The sequence below is a fragment of the Lotus japonicus genome, chromosome 6, assembly GCF_012489685.1.
Source record: "Lotus japonicus ecotype B-129 chromosome 6, LjGifu_v1.2".
In the NCBI taxonomy this organism is placed as follows: Eukaryota; Viridiplantae; Streptophyta; class Magnoliopsida; order Fabales; family Fabaceae; genus Lotus; species Lotus japonicus.
In genome coordinates, this window is record NC_080046.1 from 23,295,519 (window position 1) to 23,320,081 (window position 24,563).

The 24,563-nt window shown below is 37.2% G+C and overlaps 2 protein-coding genes and 1 long non-coding RNA gene across 3 annotated transcripts; 2 read left to right on the forward strand and 1 right to left on the reverse strand.

The window, feature by feature from the left end:
* The first annotated feature begins 2,168 nt into the window (after positions 1–2,168).
* LOC130721843 (uncharacterized) lies at positions 2,169–3,894 on the forward strand. The gene is made up of 2 exons (XR_009013670.1): positions 2,169–3,137; positions 3,231–3,894. It is a non-coding gene; the product is annotated as an uncharacterized LOC130721843 (long non-coding RNA).
* An 8,071-nt stretch (positions 3,895–11,965) lies between these two features.
* On the forward strand, positions 11,966–13,560 carry LOC130724108 (60S ribosomal protein L9-like). Its single transcript, XM_057575281.1, has 4 exons — positions 11,966–12,199; positions 12,496–12,618; positions 12,744–12,812; positions 12,961–13,560. Exons 1-4 carry the CDS (start codon positions 11,966–11,968, stop codon positions 13,033–13,035), a joined length of 501 nt encoding a protein of 166 aa, XP_057431264.1. The 3' UTR covers positions 13,036–13,560.
* Positions 13,561–17,696: 4,136 nt separating this feature from the next.
* LOC130721974 (peroxidase RIP1-like) lies at positions 17,697–24,335 on the reverse strand. Its single transcript, XM_057572562.1, has 4 exons — positions 24,203–24,335; positions 20,325–20,426; positions 19,650–19,844; positions 17,697–18,649 (listed from the first exon to the last, which is right to left on the reverse strand). The coding sequence occupies exons 1-4, from the start codon at positions 24,311–24,313 to the stop codon at positions 18,077–18,079; spliced, it is 981 nt and encodes a 326-aa protein (XP_057428545.1). The 5' UTR covers positions 24,314–24,335; the 3' UTR covers positions 17,697–18,076.
* Positions 24,336–24,563: the final 228 nt, after the last annotated feature.

Consider the following 24,563-nt stretch of genomic DNA (forward strand, 5'->3'; position numbering starts at 1 on the left):
GATTCTCAGAGAGATTTCGGAGGGATCAGGAAGAGTTGATCCTAATTTTGTCAAGTTACAAGAGTCTGCTGCAAGAGAAGGAGCAAGTCCTTATCTCACGAGGGCAACTAAGGTATGGCTACTGGGAAAATCAGTGGGTCTCTCCTATCCTGGAAGTGATGAGGAGGCAATTCGAGGGTTAGCCGAAGAATTAGCTGAAGATCAAGCCATTCCTCTTTCAATCTAGTATAATGGACAGGTCAAGGAGATGGAGCTTCTGGAACGAGATGGTCAAGGAGATGGAACTCAGTGGGGAGTTCCAGTTTCAGTTTCTTTGCTCTTTGTTGTGGCATCTTCTGGTTTTTTATGGAAAACCGATTGAGGGGTAATTTATCTCAGTGAAATTATTGTCTTAAGGTCAGAGGTTTTGGTATATCCTATTTGTTGAGATGAGAGGCAGGATGATTATTTTGTTGGTTCAAATGGCTTCAGTGTTCTAAGACACACTAGCAGGATGTATGATTATAGCTGCGGTTGTCATTGGCCGCGGAAAATTCTGGTTATTTGTATTATATGTCAGAGGATAGGATCTTGAAGGAAGAGTGGTATATTGAGAGGCCTTGTCTAGTTGGCATCTTGTGTTCTTTTTTTTGTCATGCTTATCTCTCTGGGCATGAAGGAGTATTATTGGCATAGGATTTTAATAGGTTGCGTGGAGGTGCTGAATGTTTGGCGAAAGTCATTATGCTGCAAGGTGGAAAGTCATGTCTAAATTAGCTCTATTGATATTGAGCTGAGGCTTAATTCATTGCTATGGAAATCTGTCATGTGAAGAAGCTTGCAGGCTGAATTACAAAAGGATGCTCACTTGGATGCAACCGGCCAAAGTTTCATCTCCAGGAAGTGTAAGAATAGATGCTAGTCTGGCACTTTTATGGCATTCACTTTCTCATGGAATATAAGCTGATTTGGAATTACCTTAGCTTTGCAATTTGAGATTTATATCTGACATTTGGTGTTAAAGTTCACAGTAGCTAAAGCCATGATTCATTAGTGGTTGGTATTAATGCTTCATTGTCATGTTAGATGGGTTCTATTGTGCTGCTACTGTCAGTGGAGGGAGGTTGCTTGCCATCAATTGTTTTAGTGTCTATTTTGGGTTTTCGCTCATGATTGAGTACTCTTTTTCCTCTCTAGGGTTTTTCCCATTGGGTTTTTTCTAGGGAGGTTTTAACGAGGCTCTCTCATGAGTCGCTGTTTAGCCCAAAATAGCACCCGGGGCTTGTGGGGCTTTTAGCTTATGTGGTTGGCAGGGGTTTTATTCTTGTTTTGATCTTCATATATCTACATGAGAGGATTGTTCTCATGACTCATTTCAATAATCTATATAACTTTCTTTGCTCTAAAAAAAAAATAAAAAAAAATAAAGTATTTTCTAGATTTAAAATAAATGATAAGATAAATTAAAATAAAATTAAGAAATTAACAACCTAAATCCCAATCAAATCTAATATTAAAAATGGTATTAAATAAAGATAGATAAAAACTATCAAATCTAGCAAATCACAATAAAAACTCATAAAATCCTACATTAATTAAAAATTCAAAAATTCAATAAAAATTAATTATTATACTCTATAAATAAATGTAAAATAAAATAAAATATTTCCTGGAAGTAAAATCTAAAAATAAATTAAAAATAAATTAAAAGACCAAATCTTATCTTTTAAAATAATATCAATCAATTATTTTAGAATATATAAAATTAAAACATATATCAATTGAAAATTATATCCTCTAACAAATTGACACGTGGAATAATTTTTATGAGGATTAATCTGGGAGCGACATGTCACTAACTTGGCATGTGGGAGCGACACGTCATGCTAGAAATCTAGCAAATAACAATAAAAACTCATAAAATCCTGCATTAATTAAAAATTCGAAAATTCAATAAAAATTAATTATTATACTCTATAAATAAATGTAAAATAAAATAAAATATTTCCTGGAAGTAAAATCTAAAAATAAATTAAAAATAAATTAAAAGACCAAATCTTATCTTTTAAAATAATATCAATCAATTATTTTAGAATATATAAAATTAAAACATATATCAATTGAAAATTATATCCCCTAACAAATTGACACGTGGAATAATTTTTATGAGAATTAATCTGGGAGCGACACGTCACTAACTTGGCCTGTGGGAGCGACACGTCATGCTAGAAGTTGTTCTTTTCTAATATATATAGATATAGATTTGAAAGTAAGGATTTAATTATAATTATTTTTGTGTGTATTATTTAATTTTAATTTTAATAATTTATATTCTTTGATTATCTCTTTCTTTTATGAAGAGATAACCTGCTCTAATAGGTCACCTTTGTTATTTACCTATGATTGCCTATCAAGCATTACAAAGGAATATTCTTTATTCTTTTTCTCTTCTCAACCACACATTCAAATTTCTGATCACTTTCTCTCTCAAGCGGGCCTTACTTCCCCAATCATAATTCTATATACTCTCTCCCCCATTCACTCTCTCACTCATGCTCTCCCTCACTCACTTGACATCTCTCTTTCTCTCTTCCTCTCCAAAACCCATTTTCTTCTTTTAATGGTAGAGCAACAAGAATCATCACCATACTTCTTCTCCCCTCCATGGCTGAGCAAAACGCCGCCAACAACCACCGCGTCCTCCTCACGCACATCCACCATCACCTCCTCTGTTTCCAGGAAGCTTGAACAGAACCACCAAGTGCCAAAACCGCCACCACCACGCGTTTTCTTCTCTGCTCCGGCGAAGCCCAGACGCGAGCACCACCTTCCCTCACGCCCAGCACCATGAACGACCCACCACGGCCACCATGGATGCGAAAACCAGAGAGAAAACGAAACCCTAAAACCGCCACCTTCAAGCTCCGATCTCCGGCGAACCACTAATCTTTTGGAGAAATCAACACCACCATTGGACTCCTCTCATCATCCGCAACAAAACCCCCAAATCAATTTGATGTTCCGACAACCTTCGCCGGGAACCGCCGCCGGCCACCGTGAACCACCGTCTTCTCCGGCCAACCTTCGCCGGAAATGTCACTGAACTTAAAACCAGGAAGCTCTCCTTCTCCTCTTGCTGAATTGATTATCAATTTTGGGTAAGAGATTAATCCTCCCTTCCAATTTCTGTTTTGCCCCTTTTCAAAACCCTAATCTTTGCTCCGATTCATCTCCTATTTTTCCTGCCCTAGTTTTGTGCTATTGTTGTCAGCCTTGATGATCACACTTGGAGAGGGCAGCCATGACCAGCAAAGGAGAATCCTCCTACTGCCTTCAACTTTGATAGGGTTGACATTCTTAACTGCATCGAATGATTACTAGAGTCTTTATGCTTCTCTAAGTCTTAAATCATTGTCAATTTTGCTGCCCAAGTGCCTTGTAAAAATTAATGAAGAAATATAGAATAGTGTATGTGTGTGGTGTGAGTGATAGTGTTATGATTGTTGATTTCTAAGGGCATGAGGGTTCAGCCCTTACTATGCTTGAAAATCTTTTGCGAAAACTCACATAAAACTGTTGTTGTTTTCAATGTAGTAGTCGTTGTTCTGTCAAATTCGTGTGTTTTGGTTCATATTTTGGAACTGTGTTCTTCATAACAATTGTAGCGTTTTCTGTTAGCAAACTTTTGCCGCTGGTTTCATGTCATTCGGATTTCTCTAGCTTAGGTTATACGCATTTTAGTGAGCACGGGTTAAGCTGTCCCGTTTCTCACGAACTGCTATAGTATTCGATTTTTCCTAAATTTTGTACTTTGAGTTTTGACTTGAAAATTTATGAGGATTTACAAAACTTGTAAAAGAAGCCATGATAAAAATATTAGATTTTTCGGAGTTTAGTTGACGTATTTAAAAATTAGCTAAAGTCGCTGTACAGTTGATGTTCGTTTTGACAAAATCACTTATTTCAAGTGAAAATAGTTGTTTTGGGAAAAGATGAGAAAACCTTTTATTTTAATTGATATTGCGATGCTTTGGAGTAGGAAAACATCTTTTGAAACTTATGTACGTTGTTTATTCGTTTATGAAAATCAATAACTTTTGAGTCTTTACGCACATTTATTCGTTAAAAAGCGATTGCGAAAAGTTTTGAAAGTCGAACAAGTGTTTGCAGTGTTAGAGAATAAGTGTTCGAATATTACCTCTTTGTTAATGGATGTTTAGGAATAACATGATTGGATAGAGATAGAACAATTAAGTTTGGATTTCCGAGAGAGGAATTAGACTTCGAAAAGTATTAATTATAATGGATTAAGATGTGATTGCAATCTTGATGTTGGAAGATATGACTTAGGATAGAATCTTGAATTCCAAGAAGTTTATGAGCTTTACTATAAATATTTGATTCCAAAAGGTCTAGATTTGAAACTTTGGAAGTTTGAGGACTTAGAAGTAATTAAGGGATTAATTGAGGACTAGAACTTGTTTCTTAGAGATTGAGGACTTACCTATAAGTTTGGGATTTTTGTAGAACCAAAGTGGAGTATCGAAGATACTAGGGTTTTGTGTCTAACGAGATATCACGAGTTTAAGTTGAAGAGAAATGATTCGATCATTTTGAAGGAGCTTATGAGTCTTGAATAAGTACATGATCATTAGATAAGAAGAGTTGTTTGTCTTGGAAGTTAACTATGGTTTATGGATTTCTTTATAAGAGTTAGTGAATTTGATAAGAATTGATAAGGATATAGTGTTGACTTGAGGAATGGATTGTGAGAGCGAGTTGAGACATTAAGTTGTTGTAGGTGACTTGATAAGTAAGTATTGAGGATAAAGAGGATTATGGAATAGAAAAAGGGAAGATATTACTTAAGGATGATGATAGGAGAATGTTATTGCAGATGTTGTGTTAATTGCTTTAACGGGAAGTTGTGTGTAGTATCGCGAAAATACCTCAATGTTTATCCTATTAGAGACTGAGATCTCTAAGGAAACCGAGAGGAGTAAGTACTAGTAATGTGTACTTTTCTATTTTGACAAGCATATAAGTATTTGGTTTTAAAGCTGATTTACTAAGTCAAAAGATTTTGAAGCATTGTTATTGCTTTGTTGTCATTATGATGACTTATCTTAATTTCTGAAGTTGATCTTGATGGTTTATAACCATTAAGGAGATTGAGTTTAACTTGTGATTTCGTCGAGTCAATTGCTTGAGAGTGTAGCTTTAGACTTGGAAAGTAGGTAGCTCAATTAGTGATTACGTTATGTGTACTTATGAAGGGTACGAATAAAGGAAGCGCTTGGCGACGAAGCCAAAGAACAAATGGAAGTGAGCCGACACGGGAAAGCAAAGATATGATTGTATTGGATTTGAGTCACAGCTTAGTAAGGAAAGCGCCTAAGGTGAGGGCAACTTACTTACTAGCTATTGATTTATATGCGTCGATGAATTCGACTTGAATATTGCTTGAATGTTGAATAGTGTATTGAATATTGCTTATCGCTTTGAACTGGGAAAATGTTTTCTGGAGGATTCAGCCGAGTGAACTTATATGAGACGTGTGTCTCCGTTTTCTTAGAGGCTTCGACCGTTTACTGGTTTCTGTCTTATGATTCCCGCACTGTATTATTGTTGCATCGCTCTTTAGAGCTGAATATTGTTGAATGGATATCGAATTGTGCGTGTTGACGCGATTGCGGAGCGTGGGACTTTTGAGTGGATTTTGTTGACCATTCGGGTTGAGAGGAAACCCTAGGCAGGCTCTGACGGGGGTCTAAGACCTAGCCCTATTGAACACTTAGACTTTTCCCGGGGTTTTCATTTGGGGGATTTTGGCAAACTTTGAATAGTTAGAATTTGGAACTAGAGAACATAGGGAACTTCGATTTCGAGAATAAAACTGATAACTTGATTAACTAAACTTGGAATGTTTTGATTAATGAACGAAACCTTTAGGGAAACTTAAGAGGAGAAATGATTGCGAAAACGGGAAAAAGTCGACAAGCCCTGAGTATTGAGTTTTGTGGTGGTTGCCACGAGGGTAAACCACGGTGACGAGAGGAAGTCACCGAGTACTTTTAGTACTCAAGCTCGTTGGAGCTTCTGTCGTAGGGTCGACACTGTCATGAGTTCTTGAGAATTGGTGGACGCCACGGGGGTGAGCCACGGTGACGAGAAGAGGTCACCGAGTACATTGGTACTCTTGTTGTTGAAGTTTATGTCGTAGGGTCGACATTAAACCCTTGAGTTTTGGAATTGAGATTAAAGCTAAACACTTGCGTTGTGAGGACGATTTGATGTTTGGCTAACCATATTGCATCATGCATACGTTCGAGGTTGGGACGGTCGAAAGATCGGGCCTCGGTGAAGTTGGGACGGCTTCGATTGGGCTTCACGAAGGTTGGGACGGTCGAAAGACTGGGCATTCACGAAGAACACCAAGAGTGTATCTTCGGCATAGGGGGCGGAAAATATTGTTGCTGAAAATAGTGAGGACCCATAAAGTTAAGTCCCAGCAACGATTTTACCCACAAGCACATGTGTCAAACCCTTCAATAGTTTCAAACTAAGACAGATAGGGATGTACCTCTTGATTCAAGCAGCTTTACATCCACAGAAGGGAAACACAAAGTAGATTGCTCCCTCTATCCTGAGATGTCCCATTATGATCACGAGTCATTTTGCTTTTTTACAGAACTCCTCAACCTGAGCGCTTGAATAGCGACTACATCCTCAGGGCTTGCAATCATTTATGTTCCTTTGAGCTTCAGCACATGTTCCTTTCAATAATAAATCATTGCATAAAAATCAGCTGTTAGAGCAGTAGGTAGTGATATTCACATAAAATTCCTAATCCCTATCATAAAAATAACATAAAAATACATACACACACACAGCTGTGTATTAAGTGAGAGTCTAGAGGAGTTAAACTTTATGACCATATAACTATTGGATGGTCAAGATCGTTTCACTTAAATACAATATGGACCACTCATTTATGTAGTATGACCAAGATTAATTTTTCTTCTTCCATGAAAGCATGCTCTCACCAAATATTCAAGTGTGTGTTAATGATTAGATGTTTCTAAGTAAAATTATGCAGGGTAATGTCCTAATTAAACATATCAAGGGCATACCTTAAGCCATTCAAAGAGGTTCTGTTCCACTTTTGCCACAGATACACCTTCCTTCTCCACAGGCAGTTCTGATGTCGTTGCATCTACAACTGATGCAGAGCCATCCTCTCTACTCCAGACAATTTCCCCTTGTTGCACCAATAATAGTGAATGATCCTCCATTACCATTAATGCTCTAAATCCATGAAATCTATCAGTCCTCACATAATTGTTTATAAAAATCTTATCAATGTTTCCTCTTTGATGGTCTATTACTATGTTTCCCTTAATCACATCACTATTCCAATCATTAACATCCTTTACGGAGAGTTGAATTTTGTTGTCTCCATATTGAACAAAAGCAAATGCATGTTGATCTTCTGAAATTGACAAAGCATCACTAAAAGTTGTTGCATTATCACCACCACCAACTCACCCTCACTTGTCACTTTAACTAAAAGAACATGGGAATCGATTTTTAATGCAAACAATCTTAGAAGCCTAGATGGTAATATTACTGCCTGTCCAGATGACTCCTTGATGAGGTCTGAAATATGCTTCTGGTTGTAGCTAACCTCTCCATTCTTGATGTTCAATGTTACAATCTTTGACCTCGTATCATCCAATATCACAAAATTATCACCTGAGACCGGTAATAATTCCCCAAAAGTACCACAGGGAAGTGCAACATGACTATTCTTTAACAACTCTCCATTCTTAGCATCCAATCCATAAACATGAAACTTTGAAGAACCATCAAAACCAGCTGGATAGAACACATCAGGAGACTGAATAATTTGGCTAATCTCAATGATGCAATTATGATGAAGATAACAACATGAGCAGCACAATCATGCTTCAAAAAGAATATTTGGCTCACCAAACGCAAACTTCCATACCTTTCACCTGCAAAATCTTTTTCCAAATAACTTCACCATCTATGGCAGAAACAACATGGAGACACCCTTATCCAAAACAAGGATCAAATCATCCTTGTCGGCTCTCAAATTATTCTGCAAAAAAGTAAAAACAGTAGAATTCAACATCATAAGGATTTCAGCTGGGAAGTGGAATCCAATTGCAGACAAACATAAGAGGTTAGTCCGTGGAGCATGACTAATCCACGGATGGTGGTCAAGTTCATTTCTTCCCTTTTTCCAATCATCAATGGCTTTGTGAGAAAATAGAGAAAAACGGAATACATAAAATTGGGAATGCAAACACAGTAACTAATCTAGAAACCCATAATCAAAAACCTTCACCGGAACTTCCGAATCGAAAAGCCCACGACATCGTGGAGCATTGATCAAACAAACAGACTCAATTGGCAATAAAAATACATTTTAAACTTGCCAATTGCCATATTAACATTCCAACCAAAAAGCTGTTGTAACCCCATTCCCAACTTACTCCAACAAAGATAATTACAAACTACCAATGCAATCCACTTAATAATCTTTCATTCCAAGTTTCTATCACAAGTTATAAGAACAATTCAATCATTCAACTTCTTCTACCTAGTGCTAAGCAATTTTAACCAGAAAATAATTCAAACTCAACAAACATTAAACACAATAATTGAAAACAAAATTGCAACTGAACCTTTGAATATCTTTCTTCTGAGACAACAAGCACTGAAGAATACACTCTTTGCAAAAGAGATGACCTTTTTGGCAGCTCATAGGATCAATTAGGGATTTGAGGCAGAGGCAGCAAGCATCGAAGGGCTTAATGGAATCCTTACCCAACCTCTCCTTTTGGGTCCTATACCCGAGTTTGCGCTTGTCATCATACGTGAAGAAGGCGAGATCGTTGTTGTTCTTCGAGTGTCTCTGTGGCATCTCTTTTCCCTAATCGCTAATTTCAAAGTTCAAAGCTTCGATCTTCCTCTACGATCTTCAAAAAATTCACAGGAAGATGGATAGGGTTTCAGATCTTCAACTTCGAACCTTTTGATTTGATTTCAGTTCTACTTCTTGGTCGTCGCGGTAAACCGCTACAAATATCACGACGGCGAGTTCAACGACGTAGGAGCGACAGCGACGGTGGAGCAGGAGCGACGATGTTGGCCATGAGAGTGTGAGAGGAAATTTCTGAGAAAACTAAGACTTAGGGTTTTTCGTGAGAGAGTATGAGTGTAAATGGATTCAGGAGAGCTAGATTTGCCACCCCAACCATTAGATTTCACACCCCCAATTTTCGAATTTTCAAGTTCCGAATTATTTCGGAATCTTAGATTCCGAAATTAATTCGTGATTTTTAGTTCAAAATACATCTAACACCACACTTTTGAGTAAAAAACCACACTTTTGAGTAAAAAACTGCTTCGGAAACCTTATTTCCGAAATATTTCGGAAACTGAGTTTCCGTAAGTGGGGTGACATTTCTAATGATGGGGGTGCCAAATCTAATGATCTGGATTCAATCTTGTTTTGTGCCTGAACTTAACACTTTTAAACTACTAATATGCATATTTCATAAATTAATGCAAAAATGTACCGTAGATGAAATGGCTAAGCCCAACTCTTTGGCCAAGGATGACCCATGTTCGAATCCCTGAGGCTTCGTTTGGATTGAAGGAGGGGGATGGAGCGGGATGGAATGGAAGGGATGGAGTAAGGGATCCCTTGTTTGGTTTATTAAAAAGTGGATGGAATAGGATGGAATCCAGTGGCACCAATTCCACCACATACCACTCAATACCCTCAATTTTGCTCCCCCCAATTTGGGGGGAAGGGAGTGGAACAAAAAAGAGCTGAACAATTAAAAGTATAAAATTACATATATATCATCCCTAAATTTCGTTTCCCGCTTTCTGTTTTCTCTTCTCGGTTTTTTTGTGCACATTTTAGGTTTATTTGGGGCCCTCATCGCTCACACGTTCTCATATGCTGCCTCCAATTTGCTGCTGCACGTTGCCTCCATCTGCTGCTCTACAAGTTCCCAATTCGTGAACAGTAAGTTTCCCTCTTAACATGTCTCTGCACCTCTTCAATTCTTGATTGTCTTTTTCATGTTATGTGTTTCTTTCTGCTTCGTTTTGATTTGCTTTTCTACTTTCTAGTTAATTTTACTGTGGGTCAATCAATTATTGGTTAAATTAGGAAAAGATTTATACACTGGTGAAGCTTCATGCTATAATTGATAATTATTTGATAATTTTTATAGACCTGTACGACTTGAAATTGAAATTGAGAGTACAGGTAGTTTAAGGAAAAGATGATCATATCAAAGACTTGTTTGGTAATTATTTTCAATTTGTTCTCATTGGCAAATCCTTCTTGCCGATTATGAAAACTAAGACAAAAAGCATTGGATTATTTTTATAAAAAAACTTTACAAAGCTAATATATTGGTAGAAGAAGGAATGCTCTTACTTGACAATTTCATATGTATCATCTATCGTGTAAAGTTCCATTTTGTGTCTGAACCTTTCCACAAATTTGGATATGCTAGTTAGGAGATGCTTCTTTAGTTTCCAATTGTTACAAAAAGCTGAGAGAGATAATTAATAAACTCAATGTTGGATCTTGGTGATGATTTTAGTGATGCTGTGTTCTTAATTAATTTTTCATAAGAAAATGACTTATTATTACTTATATTTCCATAGATGACCAATCAAGATATAACATCCACACGGTGGCAGTTGCTTCAAATGATGATGATTCAAATGTCATGCCTTATAATTCTAATGTGTGCATTAAAAATCAAGACTAGAAGATCTCGGATACACTACTAGAAAAAGGACTTTTCACATCAGGGTTTTCACAACGGTGGAAGAAATACCTGATGTGAAAGATAACGCGGTGGCAATATTGAAATTATAGTGAACTTTTATGATAGTTTTCACATCAGTTGGGAATATGTCTGATGTGGAAAATAATTAGTAAAGACTTTTTTACAACGATGAATATAATAACCGATGTGAAAGCTAAACACGGTGGAATTTTTGAAATTTTGATGAAATATATTTAACATCAGTGGTAGTATAACCGTTGGGAAAAGTCTTTCAAGATATCACAAATTCACAAACAAACACTGAATCCCTAATTTGCTTTCACGACCTAAACACCAATTCTCTGAAGCTCTCCTTCCTTCCTTCCACGGCCTCACTTTCAGACCACCGATTCTCTGAAGCTCTCCATCGCCGTCGTCCTCGCCTTCCCATGAATCCTCCTCTAATCCTCGCCTAATCCGCCCGAGTGGCCCGCGATCGTTGGCCACACCGGCACCGATGACGCGAACGAGTTATGATTCAGAGGGTTGCTGCCCTAATCCAAACCCCTCTTCTCCCTCCTCTCCGCCGTCGACCGCCTCTCCCTCGCTCAACAATTTCAAAGGTTTGTCAAGAGCTCACTGACCGCGTCGAGGATCTGGGGCTATAGAAGCTAGGGCATCTTGTTCACAGTGGTGGTGGAAGCGAGCGAAAGAGAAGAAGAATGGAGGGAGCAGAAGAAGGAGTGGAGATGATGCTGGATTCCAAGGACATGCAACAACAGAGCAAAGCCTTCGACAAGCTCACTGAGGGCGTCGAGGATCGCCAGGTCGATTCCACTCGCGTTCAAAAGGTACCTTTCATTCAATCCAACAATACCCTTTTCCCATTCACCTCGCAAAATCGATTCCCTTTTGTTGTTTATGTGTGTTGCGTGTAATGGGTATGCGGTGATTTTGCAGGCCATGGCTTCCATTGCTACACCTGCTGAAGTTGATTGGAACGATTCAGTGTTTTAATGTCCATGTGATTGCAATACATAGTAATATAATCATTATTCTACAACTTAGTGTAGGGTAAAACTGCTGAGTCATAATAGTTCAATTTGTACCTGTGCTATTTCATTTTGGCCTTATGTTTGAAATCCTTTCATCAGAGAATGAAGAAGATCTTTTCATCGGAGACCATGGACATCCCCGACGGCGTGAGCATCAAGGTTGAAGGCCCTCGTGGGGATTTCCAGCTCATCACCGATGAGAACGGCAAGAAGAAGCTCAAGATCGAGGCCTGGTTCGGTACCCACAAGATGAGGCTCATCTATGCCCATTTTCCCATCAATGCTAGCATCACTAATCACAACAAGGGCATCAAGATCCATAGCTTTCTACTTTTCGTTCACCCTAAACCCTATGTTCAACTCCTTTGATGATTTCCGTTAAGATTGGTATATGGGTCAGATAACAATGTTCATTTTCAGTCATCTTAGTTTCTCATTTGCTTGCTTGTTTAACTGGTTAAGTGCTGATCATTTTTTATTTTTTATTAACTTTGAACTGTGCATTTGTGTCAATAATGTGCTTTTTTTCAAGTAATTTAATTTTGCATTCGTTTGTTCGTTTAGTTGGGTAATTCAAGTCTGATTTTTCTTGTTGATTAATTGAACTATGGATTTTGTCATTGTGCGATTAGGTGAGGAAAGTGGATATGCTTGATAGAGTTTCCATTGTGCAATCTGAGAAGGTGAAGGATGAGTTGGTTTTCGATGGAAATGACATTGAGCTTGTTTCTAGGTCATGTGCCCTTATCAATCAGGTACAGTTTTTTTTCATTCTATGGATACATGCTAATGCCTGACTTTGTTGTTGTCTAATTTTTGTCTTGCTTGGATTTTAATTTTGGTTATTTTGTTGTTTTTGTTACATAAATGCCATGTTAAGAACAAGGATATCAGGAAGTTTCTTGATGGTATTTATGTTAGTGAGAAGGGGACCGCATTAATAAAGAAGGTACCTTTTTATCACCTTTTAAGTTCATTGATGATTTCTGTAAAGATTGTAATATATGATAGATAGTAATATTCATTTTCAGTGATCTTAATTTCTAATTTGCTTGTTTGTTTAACTGCTCATTTTGAATTCCTTGCTTTTTTCCTAGCTAGAGAATGATTTTTTGAAGAGAGATAAAAGTGGTGGTTATTTGAAAAGAGTTGTGTGTGAGAGTTATTTCTAGAACTGTTAAGAATCATGGCTAGTTTCATTTAGCTGGAAAACATGTGTATGATCTGAACAAATTCTGGATTTGTTGCTGGAAGGGTAGGCTGGTGTAAAGGCATCCCTATGCTTTTCTGAGACATGTATCTGTATATTTGATTCTATATAGTACTTGATACTTGTTGATAAAGTTAAGAAGAGTAATGTGTATGTTGTGCTTGCCTGTTAGGAAGCCTGAAAGATACTCAAGCGTTTATGTGATATACTCACCCGTTGGCTTAAAAAGAAACCTTTGGAGAACCCATTGATGTGGAGATTATAGGAAGCCTGAGAGATGCTCAAGCTTTTTCTCGTAATCATGCTCACAAAGACACTGGTAATTGAGAGTTGATACATGAATTTTAGCATTCTTTGTATAGAAATTATGTTATCAGTACTATTGCAGCTGGACTTGATGGAATTCGTTTAGCTATTTCTACTGCCACTCGTTTAGCTATATTGATATTGATTCCTCTCCCACATCGGTGACTGTCTCTGGCCAGATTATTTTATGAGGTCTCACATTTACCCAAATCTTTTCTCTTTTTTTTTTATTTGCAAAAACAAGCACTCCTTCATGCTGCTAATTCTGATTACCAAAGTTTCATAATCATCGTTTGCTCATAAAATTCACAGAGCCTCATCCATGTCCATAAAAGCATGATCTGAGTTTTTTTATTGTTGCAGGCCTCAATTGTCATTTTAGAAATTCACATCCCTCACTCCTTAACTGTTTACCTACATCATTTTGTATTTGGCTTTTCATTTTTCTGTCATTTAACAATTTCAGTGTTAGCTGCTTCTTGCTTTTCAATTTTTTATTCTCTTTTAGCCATCCTGATTTAACTCCTGTTTTTAATTTTCAATTGTTTAACCTGCATCTATGTAGAAAAGTTAAGTTTGCAATGGATCAATGTAAATAAATGAGAAAGCTGAAGTTTGTTGATTTAGTTCTCTATTTCTCCCTCATCTTTATTCTTATATTCTTCCATATGTAGGTGGTGAAAAATATCGTTATGGGGAAAAAGATTGGAGCATGTATTTAGTAGAAAGTCTAAATTAAGGGTATGTGTTTATCTAATATCTATACTTGCAGTTTTTGTGCATCAGATTCATTATGTAATGAATGAGCTAGTTATACTGGTTGAGAGATAGTTAGTGCAATGTACTAATGAAGGGTTAGCTAATGAAAATAATATTCATCCACTTTCTCTCATTTCCTTCTATGTTAGGTTAACAGTGTGTGCTACTTCACTTTTTGTAACTAGAACTTTGGAAAGTTAAATTAGTTATGACCTAATTATATGAGCTATTTCTGAATGGAAAATGTGCTAGGTATGACTTTTTAATTGATTCCAAACATAACTGGTTTTTTTTTTTTAAAAAAAAAAAAAGACTTTTCACATCGGTTTTGGAATAAACCGATGTGAAATGTGTAGTTTTCACATCGGGTATTTGATTCCACCGATGTGAAATACACGTACAGATTTAAAAAAGAAATTACTAAACAGACTTTTCACATCGGTTGCGGCATAAACCGATGTGAAATGTGTAGTTTTCACATCGGGTATTTGATTCCACCGATGTGAAATACACGTGCAGATTTGAAAAAGAAATTACTAAACATACTTTTAACATCGGTTGCGGCATAAACCGATGTGAAATGTGTAGTTTTCACATCGGCTGTGTACCCGATGTGAAAAGGTGTGGACATACCACATCACCTTTGCTTACATCGGTTGTATACCCGATGTGAAAAGTACTTTTCGCCCGATGTGAAAAGTACTTTTTGTAGTAGTGATACCTTCTAGAATCATAATACATAGAGATAGAGTAAGAGATGAAATAATGAGACAAATTGTAGGCAATGATCGATGTCGTGATATAATTCGTATGGGTCCTAAAGCTTTCATAAACTTGTGCACAATATTAAGAGAGCAAGGTGAACTTCAACATACACGAAGAGCGACAATTGAAGAGCAAGTAGCAAAATTTTTGTACATTGTAGGGCACAATGTCAGAAACCGTGTAATGTCCTTTTTCTTTAGACGCTCTGGAGAAACTGTTAGTCGTCATTTTCATAGAGTGTTACAAGGTGTAATAGAGTTGGAGGAGATATATTTGAAACAGCCTGATGGAACACATGTTCCTCAAGAGATACTTGACAACCCTAGATTCAACCCGTATTTTAAGGTAAACATATATTTGCATGATATACTTTAATTTTTCATTACCAATTAGATATCACACGTGTTTAACTACATAAATGAATGTCAGGACTGTGTTGGAGCAATTGATTGTACACACGTGCGTGTTAAAGTTCCAGTAGAACAGGCCCCTAGGTATCGTGGAAGGAAAGACTACCCCACACAAAATGTTTTTGCTGCATGCTCTTTTGACCTAAAATTTACATATATCTTTCCTGGGTGGGAAGGAACAACATCAACTCAAAAAAAAAATCATCCTTGCTTGCTGCATTTTACACAACTACTTGATGGGTGTAGATCCAAATGAGAATTTAATAGATGAGGTACAACGTGAGGTTGCAAGTGGAAGTGGTTTACAAGAGGGTCATCAAGCTCATAGAGAAGATAATGATGATTCAACTAGAGGAGAGTTAATTAGAGACAATGTTGCAGCACATATGTGGCGAGATTACTAAAAATTTGCTTTCATTGGTTGTTAGTTTTTTTAGTTATGTATTTTGATATACTTTTGTTGGTTTCTAATTTTCCGTACTTTTATTTATAATGCTTGGATTGATTTTTAGTTTGAAATATGTACCATTTTGTTTTTATGTTCATTATTAGTTTGAAATATGTATTATTTTGTTAGATTATATGTGATTCATTTTTAATTAGTTCAGACATGGAAGACAATATAAAGATGGCAAAGAGACCTAAAGTTGGTGAAACAGTGAGTTGGACAACGTCTATGAATGCGGTTTTGATTGATGCATATTTGCATGAACAAACTTCGGGGAATAAAAATGGCAATTGTATGACAACAAATGCAATGGACAACATTCTACAAGAACTACAGAAACACTTTCCAGACAAACCTATTTCTAAAGAAAATATAAAAGATCACATGAAGCAGCTAAAAAGGAAGTTCAATCTTTGTTATGATATTTTTAAGAATGGCCTAAGTGGATTTGCATGGGATCCAACAACAAGCATGTGGATTGTTGAACCTGAAGTGTGGGATAGTTTTTATTTTACCTTACATATTGATCATTTTCCAGGTAATACTTAGTTTAATTTTCTTTAACTGCAGGCTAATCCTAAAGCTGCTGAATGGAGATACAAGCCTAGCTTATTTTATGAAAAACTAGCTCAACTTTTTGGAAAAGATCGAGCAACTGGAGAGCATGCAGAAACAACAGCTGAAATTAGAGCAAGAAGAGCCACGAGTGGTGGGATCACCATAGAAGACATTGACAACTTGGTATCCGCCAATGAAGCTACTATAGAGGGATTTGATGTAGATGAGGGAGTTCCTCTTCACTCCTCTCCTGTAAGCTGGCTTTCTGCTGCACGTTCTCAAGATGTGAATTCTGCTAGGCCTAAGAAGCGGGCAAAAAAAGTTGTGGAGGATAATATAAGTGTGGGTGATCTTGGGAAATCTTTGAAAGAAATGGTTGAGCTGTTTAAAGTGAACACGGTTGGGCTTAACAAGAAACAAAATAACACTAGTGATGAAGATATTTGGGCACAATTAGTGGACATAGGCGTTGAACCAGCTTCCTTGCTTGATGTGTATGTGCACCTCGTTAAACATCCTGATGATTTCAAAGCTTTTAATGGAGTTCCGCCTCAGATGCGCAAGGAGTTGCTGCATCGTCTTGTGCCAAACTATTATCCTAGTTATTAGCCTATGAATTTTTATGTTTATAGTTAGTATGCAATAGTTCGTATGCAAACAATGGTAAGGGGTTTTTATAATAAGGGTAATATTGGAAGGAAAATAATTAAAACCCATTCCATTCCGTCTACTGTCCAAACAATAGAGTGGTAAAGTTATTCCGCTCCATCATAAAGTGTCCAAACAATGGTAAGGGGTTTTTATTCCGTTCTATCTCATTCCATTCCGTTCCATTCCGTTCCGCTCCATTATGTACCGTCAATCCAAACGAAGCCTGAGAAAGCATGTGTTTCATTTAAAAAAAAAAAGCTTTAGCGACGGAATTAAGAAATTTATGACCCGTCGCTAAATTACTGACGGGAGTACATCAGCGACGGTTATTCTCCGTCGCTAATTTCCAAGATAAGATATTAAAATAATATTAGCGAGGGAATCAGCGACGGAAATCCAACGAGGTTACTAATCTGTCGCTAAATTTTAAACATCATTTTGAATTCCAAAACCACGAATCCGTCGCAAATTCGTTGTATTCTATCGCTAACAACGAGTGATTATTTTCCCTCGCTAAAATCTCTCGGTAAATCACATTTTTTAGTAGTGTTGTTATCCAAAAATAAAGTCAAAGTTCGAAAGATTTCGAAGAAGAGAACACCATCATATATGCAAAACGTGAATCACTTTGAACCATGGAGTTATTTTTATATCAGAAATAGACAACATCATGATATTAATTTATATAGAGAGACGGGCTCGAACTTATATCAAACAATAATTACAAAAAGCTGGAAGTACACAACAAGACAAGAAAATATTCTCCAATTCCAAGTTTGCTAAGAAAGGATAAAATTACAAAGGCACTGTCTTTAGTGGAGCTACGTTCATACAAAGATAGCGCGCAAATGAGTGTTGGAAGATAGAACTTCAGCAACTAATTAGCATCTCCAAGAGGCCTTATGCCTCTTATCCATAATTTTATTGACAGAAAAACAAGCAAGAGAAACATTATTTCTCACAATCCATAAATCTCAAATGACTGCATAGAATACTAATAAAATCCAAGTTGTATCCCAAATCGACCCACATTAGCGGCTGAGAGATAAAAAAAAAAGAGAGAGAAAAAAAGAAAAAAAAAAGAGAAAATGATTATGAATGTATCATTATCCGTTGACTTTTCTACAGTTGGTCCTGATCTCTCCTGCGTTTCCGGTAAGAGGCTTCGGCTTCATGTTACCCATCTTGATCATGGAAGCTTTAAAATGTGCAGCGAAGTAAAACGAGTTCCTGCTGTATTGCTGCACCAACTTGTCACTTTCACTACCATCTCCCTTGTAAAGCTCTTGATCAGAATGAAGGAGACCCCTTTTACGAAGCAAAGCCGTGTAGTAAGAAGTATCAAATGTTATGGGAGTGGCGCGATCTAGTGCTGCCAAGTTGTTAAATCCACCAGTTCTAGGGCATGTCCCTTTCAAAGAAGATGCAAACTTGCGGTCTATGTTGGTGTCGTTGTAGATCCTGTCCCTAAAGGTAGTGCACTTTGCAAATCCAATGGTGTGGGCACCCGAGAGAGCTACGAGATCCTTAAGGTCCAGCCCATGAGACTGAAATTTGGAAAGAAGCTCAGAGAAACTGGAAAATGGAGCAGGAAGATTGGAGACTACGGCATCCTTGCTTGCAGTTCTTGCATCTCTTCTTCCTAGTAACACTTTGTACCAATAGAGTTGACCTCCTAGCTGTAAAATAAAAAACCACACTAATGCTCTGTTTGGATGCAGAGGTAAAAATGAGCGGAAGGAATATAAGTGGAAAGAATATAAGAGGAAGGAATATAAGAGAAAAATGAGATTATTTTGAAGTTGTTTGGATTGAGAGAAAAAGAATGGGAAATGAAAGGAAAAGTGAGAGTGACGTTTACATAATTACTATATTGCCCTTTTATACAAATCCTTAGAACAATTTTTATCTCACTTTTCAAAGTTCATATATCAATTATTAATTTATCCCAGTATGAATTTAATAATTTTATAAATATTAGTACAGAAATTTAATACTTTTATTTAGATTTATGAATTTTAAAAAGATAATAATATATATATTATTTTATAAACTTATTTAAAAAATTGTAATAGCATCCCACTTGCTTAATTTATGCATATACAAGAAGAAAAACTTTTAGTAATTAGCTATGTGATCATGATACCCATGAAATATAATAGTTCAGAACCGGTTTGTTTTTTTGCCACCGTTCATGAAGTAAAAAACGTGGAACAAGAAAACACAATTTAACAAGGGTTATATTGTGCATTTTCATGGCAAAGATGGACGGAAAACTTTTTTGTGGGGTCTACATGTCAGTTTTCCCTCCCCCATTATTTTCATCCGATCCAAACTGATCAAGATTCCCTTTTACTTCTGTTTTCCCTCCCCTCCTTATTCCTTCCTTCCCTTTTTCATAGAAACAAACACAGTGTAAGTTAGTTTCTAGTGTTTGCCATACAACCTTGATTGGTGAACACCACTTTTGGCAGACACCATTAGCGACGTCGCCGACACCTATATTTTGTGACGTTTCTCCTTATCCCATTATAATAATAAAAACTATCAAAAACTACAATTGTCAATGGGTGTCTGCTAAAAGCGGTGTCCAACCGCTATGTTCATCCATCATGTCGGTCATCATTAACTACAGAAGAAAAATGAAGTGAGAGAAGGTAATTTTTTGAAGATGCTTACAATGGCTACAGAATCACGAGCAGCTATTGCTAAGATATCTGCACATGACACCACGGGGCTTTTGCAAGCTCTATCAACTGCTGCTTTAATTTGATCAACCACATCAAAACCTCTAATTGAACCAATATTTGGTAGGGCTGTCTTTTCGCCTATTAAGTTTGGGGTATCATCCAGCAGAACTGATCCATCACATCCCTATATATATGGTTAAATTTGCACAATTATACATCAATTTCTGGCCACAATATTAATGGGTTAAATATGGTTTTTGTCCTTAAGTAACATATTATAATCTAAATGATCCTTATAAAAAAAAAAGTTCATAATTTTTAGTCTAAATTTTTTTTATTGAAAATAGTCATTATGACATCATTAAATATGTTTTACTCATTTATCAACTCACGTGGCAATCCTAATAACATAGAAATGTCAATGTTGAATTATCACATCAGTTTTAGTCCTTTCAAAATATTATTTTATCACATTTAGTCCTTTCAAAATTCTCTTATCAAATTTAGTCCTTCCAATTTTTTTATTGAGTGAATTACTTTGAATTACTAGCATAACCACATGTTTAAGTGGTGGACCTTAGACAAAGTCAAACTTTAATTAAATATTTAATATGGTTACCAAATGGACAAAAATATATATGAAAAACATCTCTAATTAACTCACATTGACAAAACAGTCATGAAAGAACAAACGAAGTAAAGAAGCTCCCATGCGTCGCTCACGTAAAATTGCTCGCTGAACAATTGACTTAACGATGGGCAGTGCCTGTAACACCCCGATTTCGGTGGCGTCACTTTAGTAACCAACAATAAACTTAATGCGGAAAAACGTGAATAATTTTTTTTTTTTATAATAACTAAGACAAGACTGAATTAAATAAAACCCAAAAGCGAAAGGTAATAAAACTATAATACAATATATAAACAGCCCCCGCTGTAAGTAACAACCTCGTCACGAGTAACCTCCAGTGACGGAAAGAAAAGTGTAGCGCCCGAAGGCAATATGTACAGACTGAAAGTAAAGGTGAAGTGTCCGCAACACCATCCCTCAAAACTGAGAATAAGCTGGTCCATCGGCCTGAAACAAGACCTCCTAAGTCCAACCAACTCTCTGTGATTCCTGTAAAGAAACCACACAAAAAGCTATAGGTGGGAAACTACCCTGTCCCCAAAGAAAACAAATGATGTTCAGAGCTAAGACTCTACTCCTACACTAATCCCATCTCGAGGAGCTCACACCAGCACTAAAACCAACATGCTAGCATGATCGTCGTCCGAATCTGAATTCAGAACGACCTAGTCTAAGTACACCATCCGTCCTCCTCTCGCTACCGCGATGCGCTCCTGTTCCAGTATCTCAACTCTAGTTCCCCCCGAAGGGTGAACCATCATGATCTAGTCCGCCGTGGACATCTGACAAAGGGCGTTTGTCCGCCAAAGCACACACAGAAGACGCGAGGGTCAACTCCAAAGAATTATGTAAATAATAACATCGATAGATACAGATAATAGAATAGCCACTTAGGCTTATAGCTAGGGATAACATCCTTGGGTTACATATTCCATAACGAACATAAATGACAATAAAAACACTTAACATGTTCCAAATAGGATTAACAAATAACAATCACATTCGACAACTAAGTCAGTATGCATGTTGCATGAAATGATATGCAGGTTAACCCAGTCAACCAATATGCAATTCGGAACGGATGGACATCAACGGATCAGCCCTAGCACCAGCCACGGTGGGACCATTTCGGCCCGCGTGCCTCTTACTCCAACATCAGCGGTAGTCAGATCAGCCGTAACCCGTAGGTCTGCCATTTCGGTCTGCTACAAGAGACGTCTACAAACGCTCTTACACGGAAATCCGGGTCTTATGACCATTTTGGAATCCGACGAGGTCCAGAGTACGTCCTGTGTTAATACCCCATTAATGTTGCATGAATGCAGGATGATTAGTCAAACAACGTCTCCGAATCTCACTCGACACGTCGCCACGTGTTCTAGCTAAATTAAAGTCTCTAAAAGCTTACCCTAAGGTAAAGTCGATTCAGCGACAAAAGACACTTCTTTCCACAACACACATTCTCTCATGATGATCTCCAAATCATCCGACTCATCTCAATCCGATGGTCACAACTGCTCAACGAGCACAGAGTATCACACTCTCGGAAACTAACGGTTTCCCGGACTTATCCCCAAGATAGCCCAACAACATAGCTGCTCCAACAGCACAACAACAAACACTGCTCCAACAGCCCCACAACACCTACATACTCGAAGCCTCTCAACTTTCTCAATACTGGGATCCGACGACACTTCTCGTTTTCCAAAACTAAGATTTGACTTCCACGCCTTCCTTTCGAGTTTATTATCATTAATTAAAGATTTAGAGGTTGTTTAATGTCTTATGAGTTTTCTTTACAAAATACTATCCTTTTAGTCTTATCGCAAATCCTATCAGTTCTCGGGATCTCCTAATCCCCAAATGACTCCAGAGAATGTCTCGATCCATAAACATCCTAACAAGGCCCGATGCTCATTCGTCCTATCAAGCTTTCTCAAAACTCTCAAAATAAAATCGGCATGACCTGCCCGCTATTCTCACCGTTCAGAAACTTAGATTTCATTGCATAAGTTTAAATAACTCAGCACAATCAATCAACATGTCATATATCAATATATTAAGCAATAACCACATAGCACTTAGCATATAAGGCATGCACCACACATCCTAAATTACCCACATAGCACAAAGCATGTAAGTCAATCTCAAAAACATTCAGTAGATGAATCATCTACATTGTCAGCCGAAGCCTCAGAAAACATTTTCCAATCACACACAATCCAGTGCATAAACAGTAAACAATGTCGAAAACATCGACCCTAAGCATTAACTAGAGATTCAGTGAGAAGCCCTCACCTGTAGGTTCTCCAGAATGATCGTCTAACGCTTCCTCGCAAGCAAAGCCTTGTTCCTCGGGAAACTCTTCAAAAGCACCTTTAGAACAAAACCACAGAAATCAATCAAAATCTATCGGAAACTAAGCTATCAATACTTACTAAGGTTACACGAAGTAATCTATACTCTAAGGTACGATAATCTAGCGCGAAAGACAAGTTTTCGGAAAAGGAAATTTTCCTCCTCCCCCCTAATAGGTTCGGCCACTTTTCACAATTAGGAGACTCGATTTTTCTTCGATCAAACTTGGTTCCTATGCTATCATTAGCCGTAACTAAGGGTATTCTGAACTCGGAAAAATTATCGGATCAAAAACTGTCGCAGGGGTATTTTGGTCATGATTTTTAACTTAGAAATTTCAAACTGAAATCCCAAAAACCAAATTTGACAGGGACGTTACTAACGACGTTTATGACAACTAATCCTACTAGCATTAAGCTAAGGCGATAGTTTTCAGCCTAAAGGTTGAAGCTTTACTCCAAAAACTCTAAAAATGGGTATTTTGGGCTAAAATTGATTCCGGCGGAATTCCGGCGACATAACGGAAAATCTAACCCGGCAGAAGTGATCTTGGGCACATAAGGAAGAGGTTTAAAATCAGAAATGAAATATTCAGGATAGTTTTGCAAAAACCCATAAACTATCAGCTCAGAAAAGTCTACAGAAAAGCTATGGAAAAAGCGATCAGAGGTAAGGATTAGCGACTATACCTCGAAACCTTGAAGCAGCAACTGATTGATCGACGATCAAGCAAGTAATGAAGAAAAGCTCTTCTTACTCTTCCTTCTATGGAGCTCGCGGCCTTGGAGAGAAAATGGAGGAGTTTTGTGTTTTTTTCTCACTTGTTTGCTATATATAGAAGATGGAAATTCGCGGGAAAATGAAAGTTTCGCGAATCTGATTTTTCCGGCGTCATTCTCCGTGAATTCTAAGATACGTTTTGGCAAAAGAATTCCAAAACTAAAAAGATGTCTCCTTGTATTTTTGGCAACTAATGCATAGTCGGTGTAAAACTATTTTACCCGATAAGTTGCTTTTTGCATCAAATGTCGGAATGGAAAACTTCCTTCTGAAGAAAGATTGAAATCATCAAGAGAAATGGGTGTACGCGTGTAGAATCTTCATTTGAAGCTCTGAATAGAAAAAGTCTTCATTGTCGGTTGATTCTAGGGTTTTGAAATACCAGGGATTCGGTTTCGGCAAACTTCCGATGATTGGAATCGGACGTTCTTAGATCCTAGAGTTTCGCCTCGAAACGATTTTGATATATGGAAAAAGAGAAGTTCTAACATTTCTCTGAAGATTTTTGGACTAAAATCCTACAGTGTTCCAAGGGTGGAACATAGTGTTATTTCCTAAGATTCTTGTCCTAGGTTTTTAAAGCGAATATTAGTCGTGCTATAACTTAAATCGACTTCGATACAATCCTCAGACTTTTCCTGAACTTTCTCCTTCACATATTTATTTCATTTGGTAAACTCTAGTTCAGGTTTCCCTTCACGATACATCAACCCTAATCGTGAATATGATTCTATTTACTTGACACAAGCTTAAAAACTTGGGCCTTACAGTGCCTGAGGACAAACTTGATTGTAAAAGTTAGGAGAAAGTGTTGTAGCATGGGAAGAGATTGTTAACATGGCAAGAAGCATAAGTAAACAGTAGTGAACAATATGAGAAGCCATTTTTTTTGTGATGTTTAATCTGGGATAGTGTGTTATTGATTTGTGAATTTTACATCTTGCTATGAGAGAGTTTATATAGAGAGTGATTAGTAACAAGTAGCTGATCTATTCAGCTTACTTAGCTTGCTTGAGTTATCAACATAATATAATATTTTTAGTTCATGTTGTTTTAGTCCAACTGGATTTTGTTAGCTCAGTACCGTTGACCCAAACCACGGCCATGAAATGTTCAAATATTGCCCCCACACGG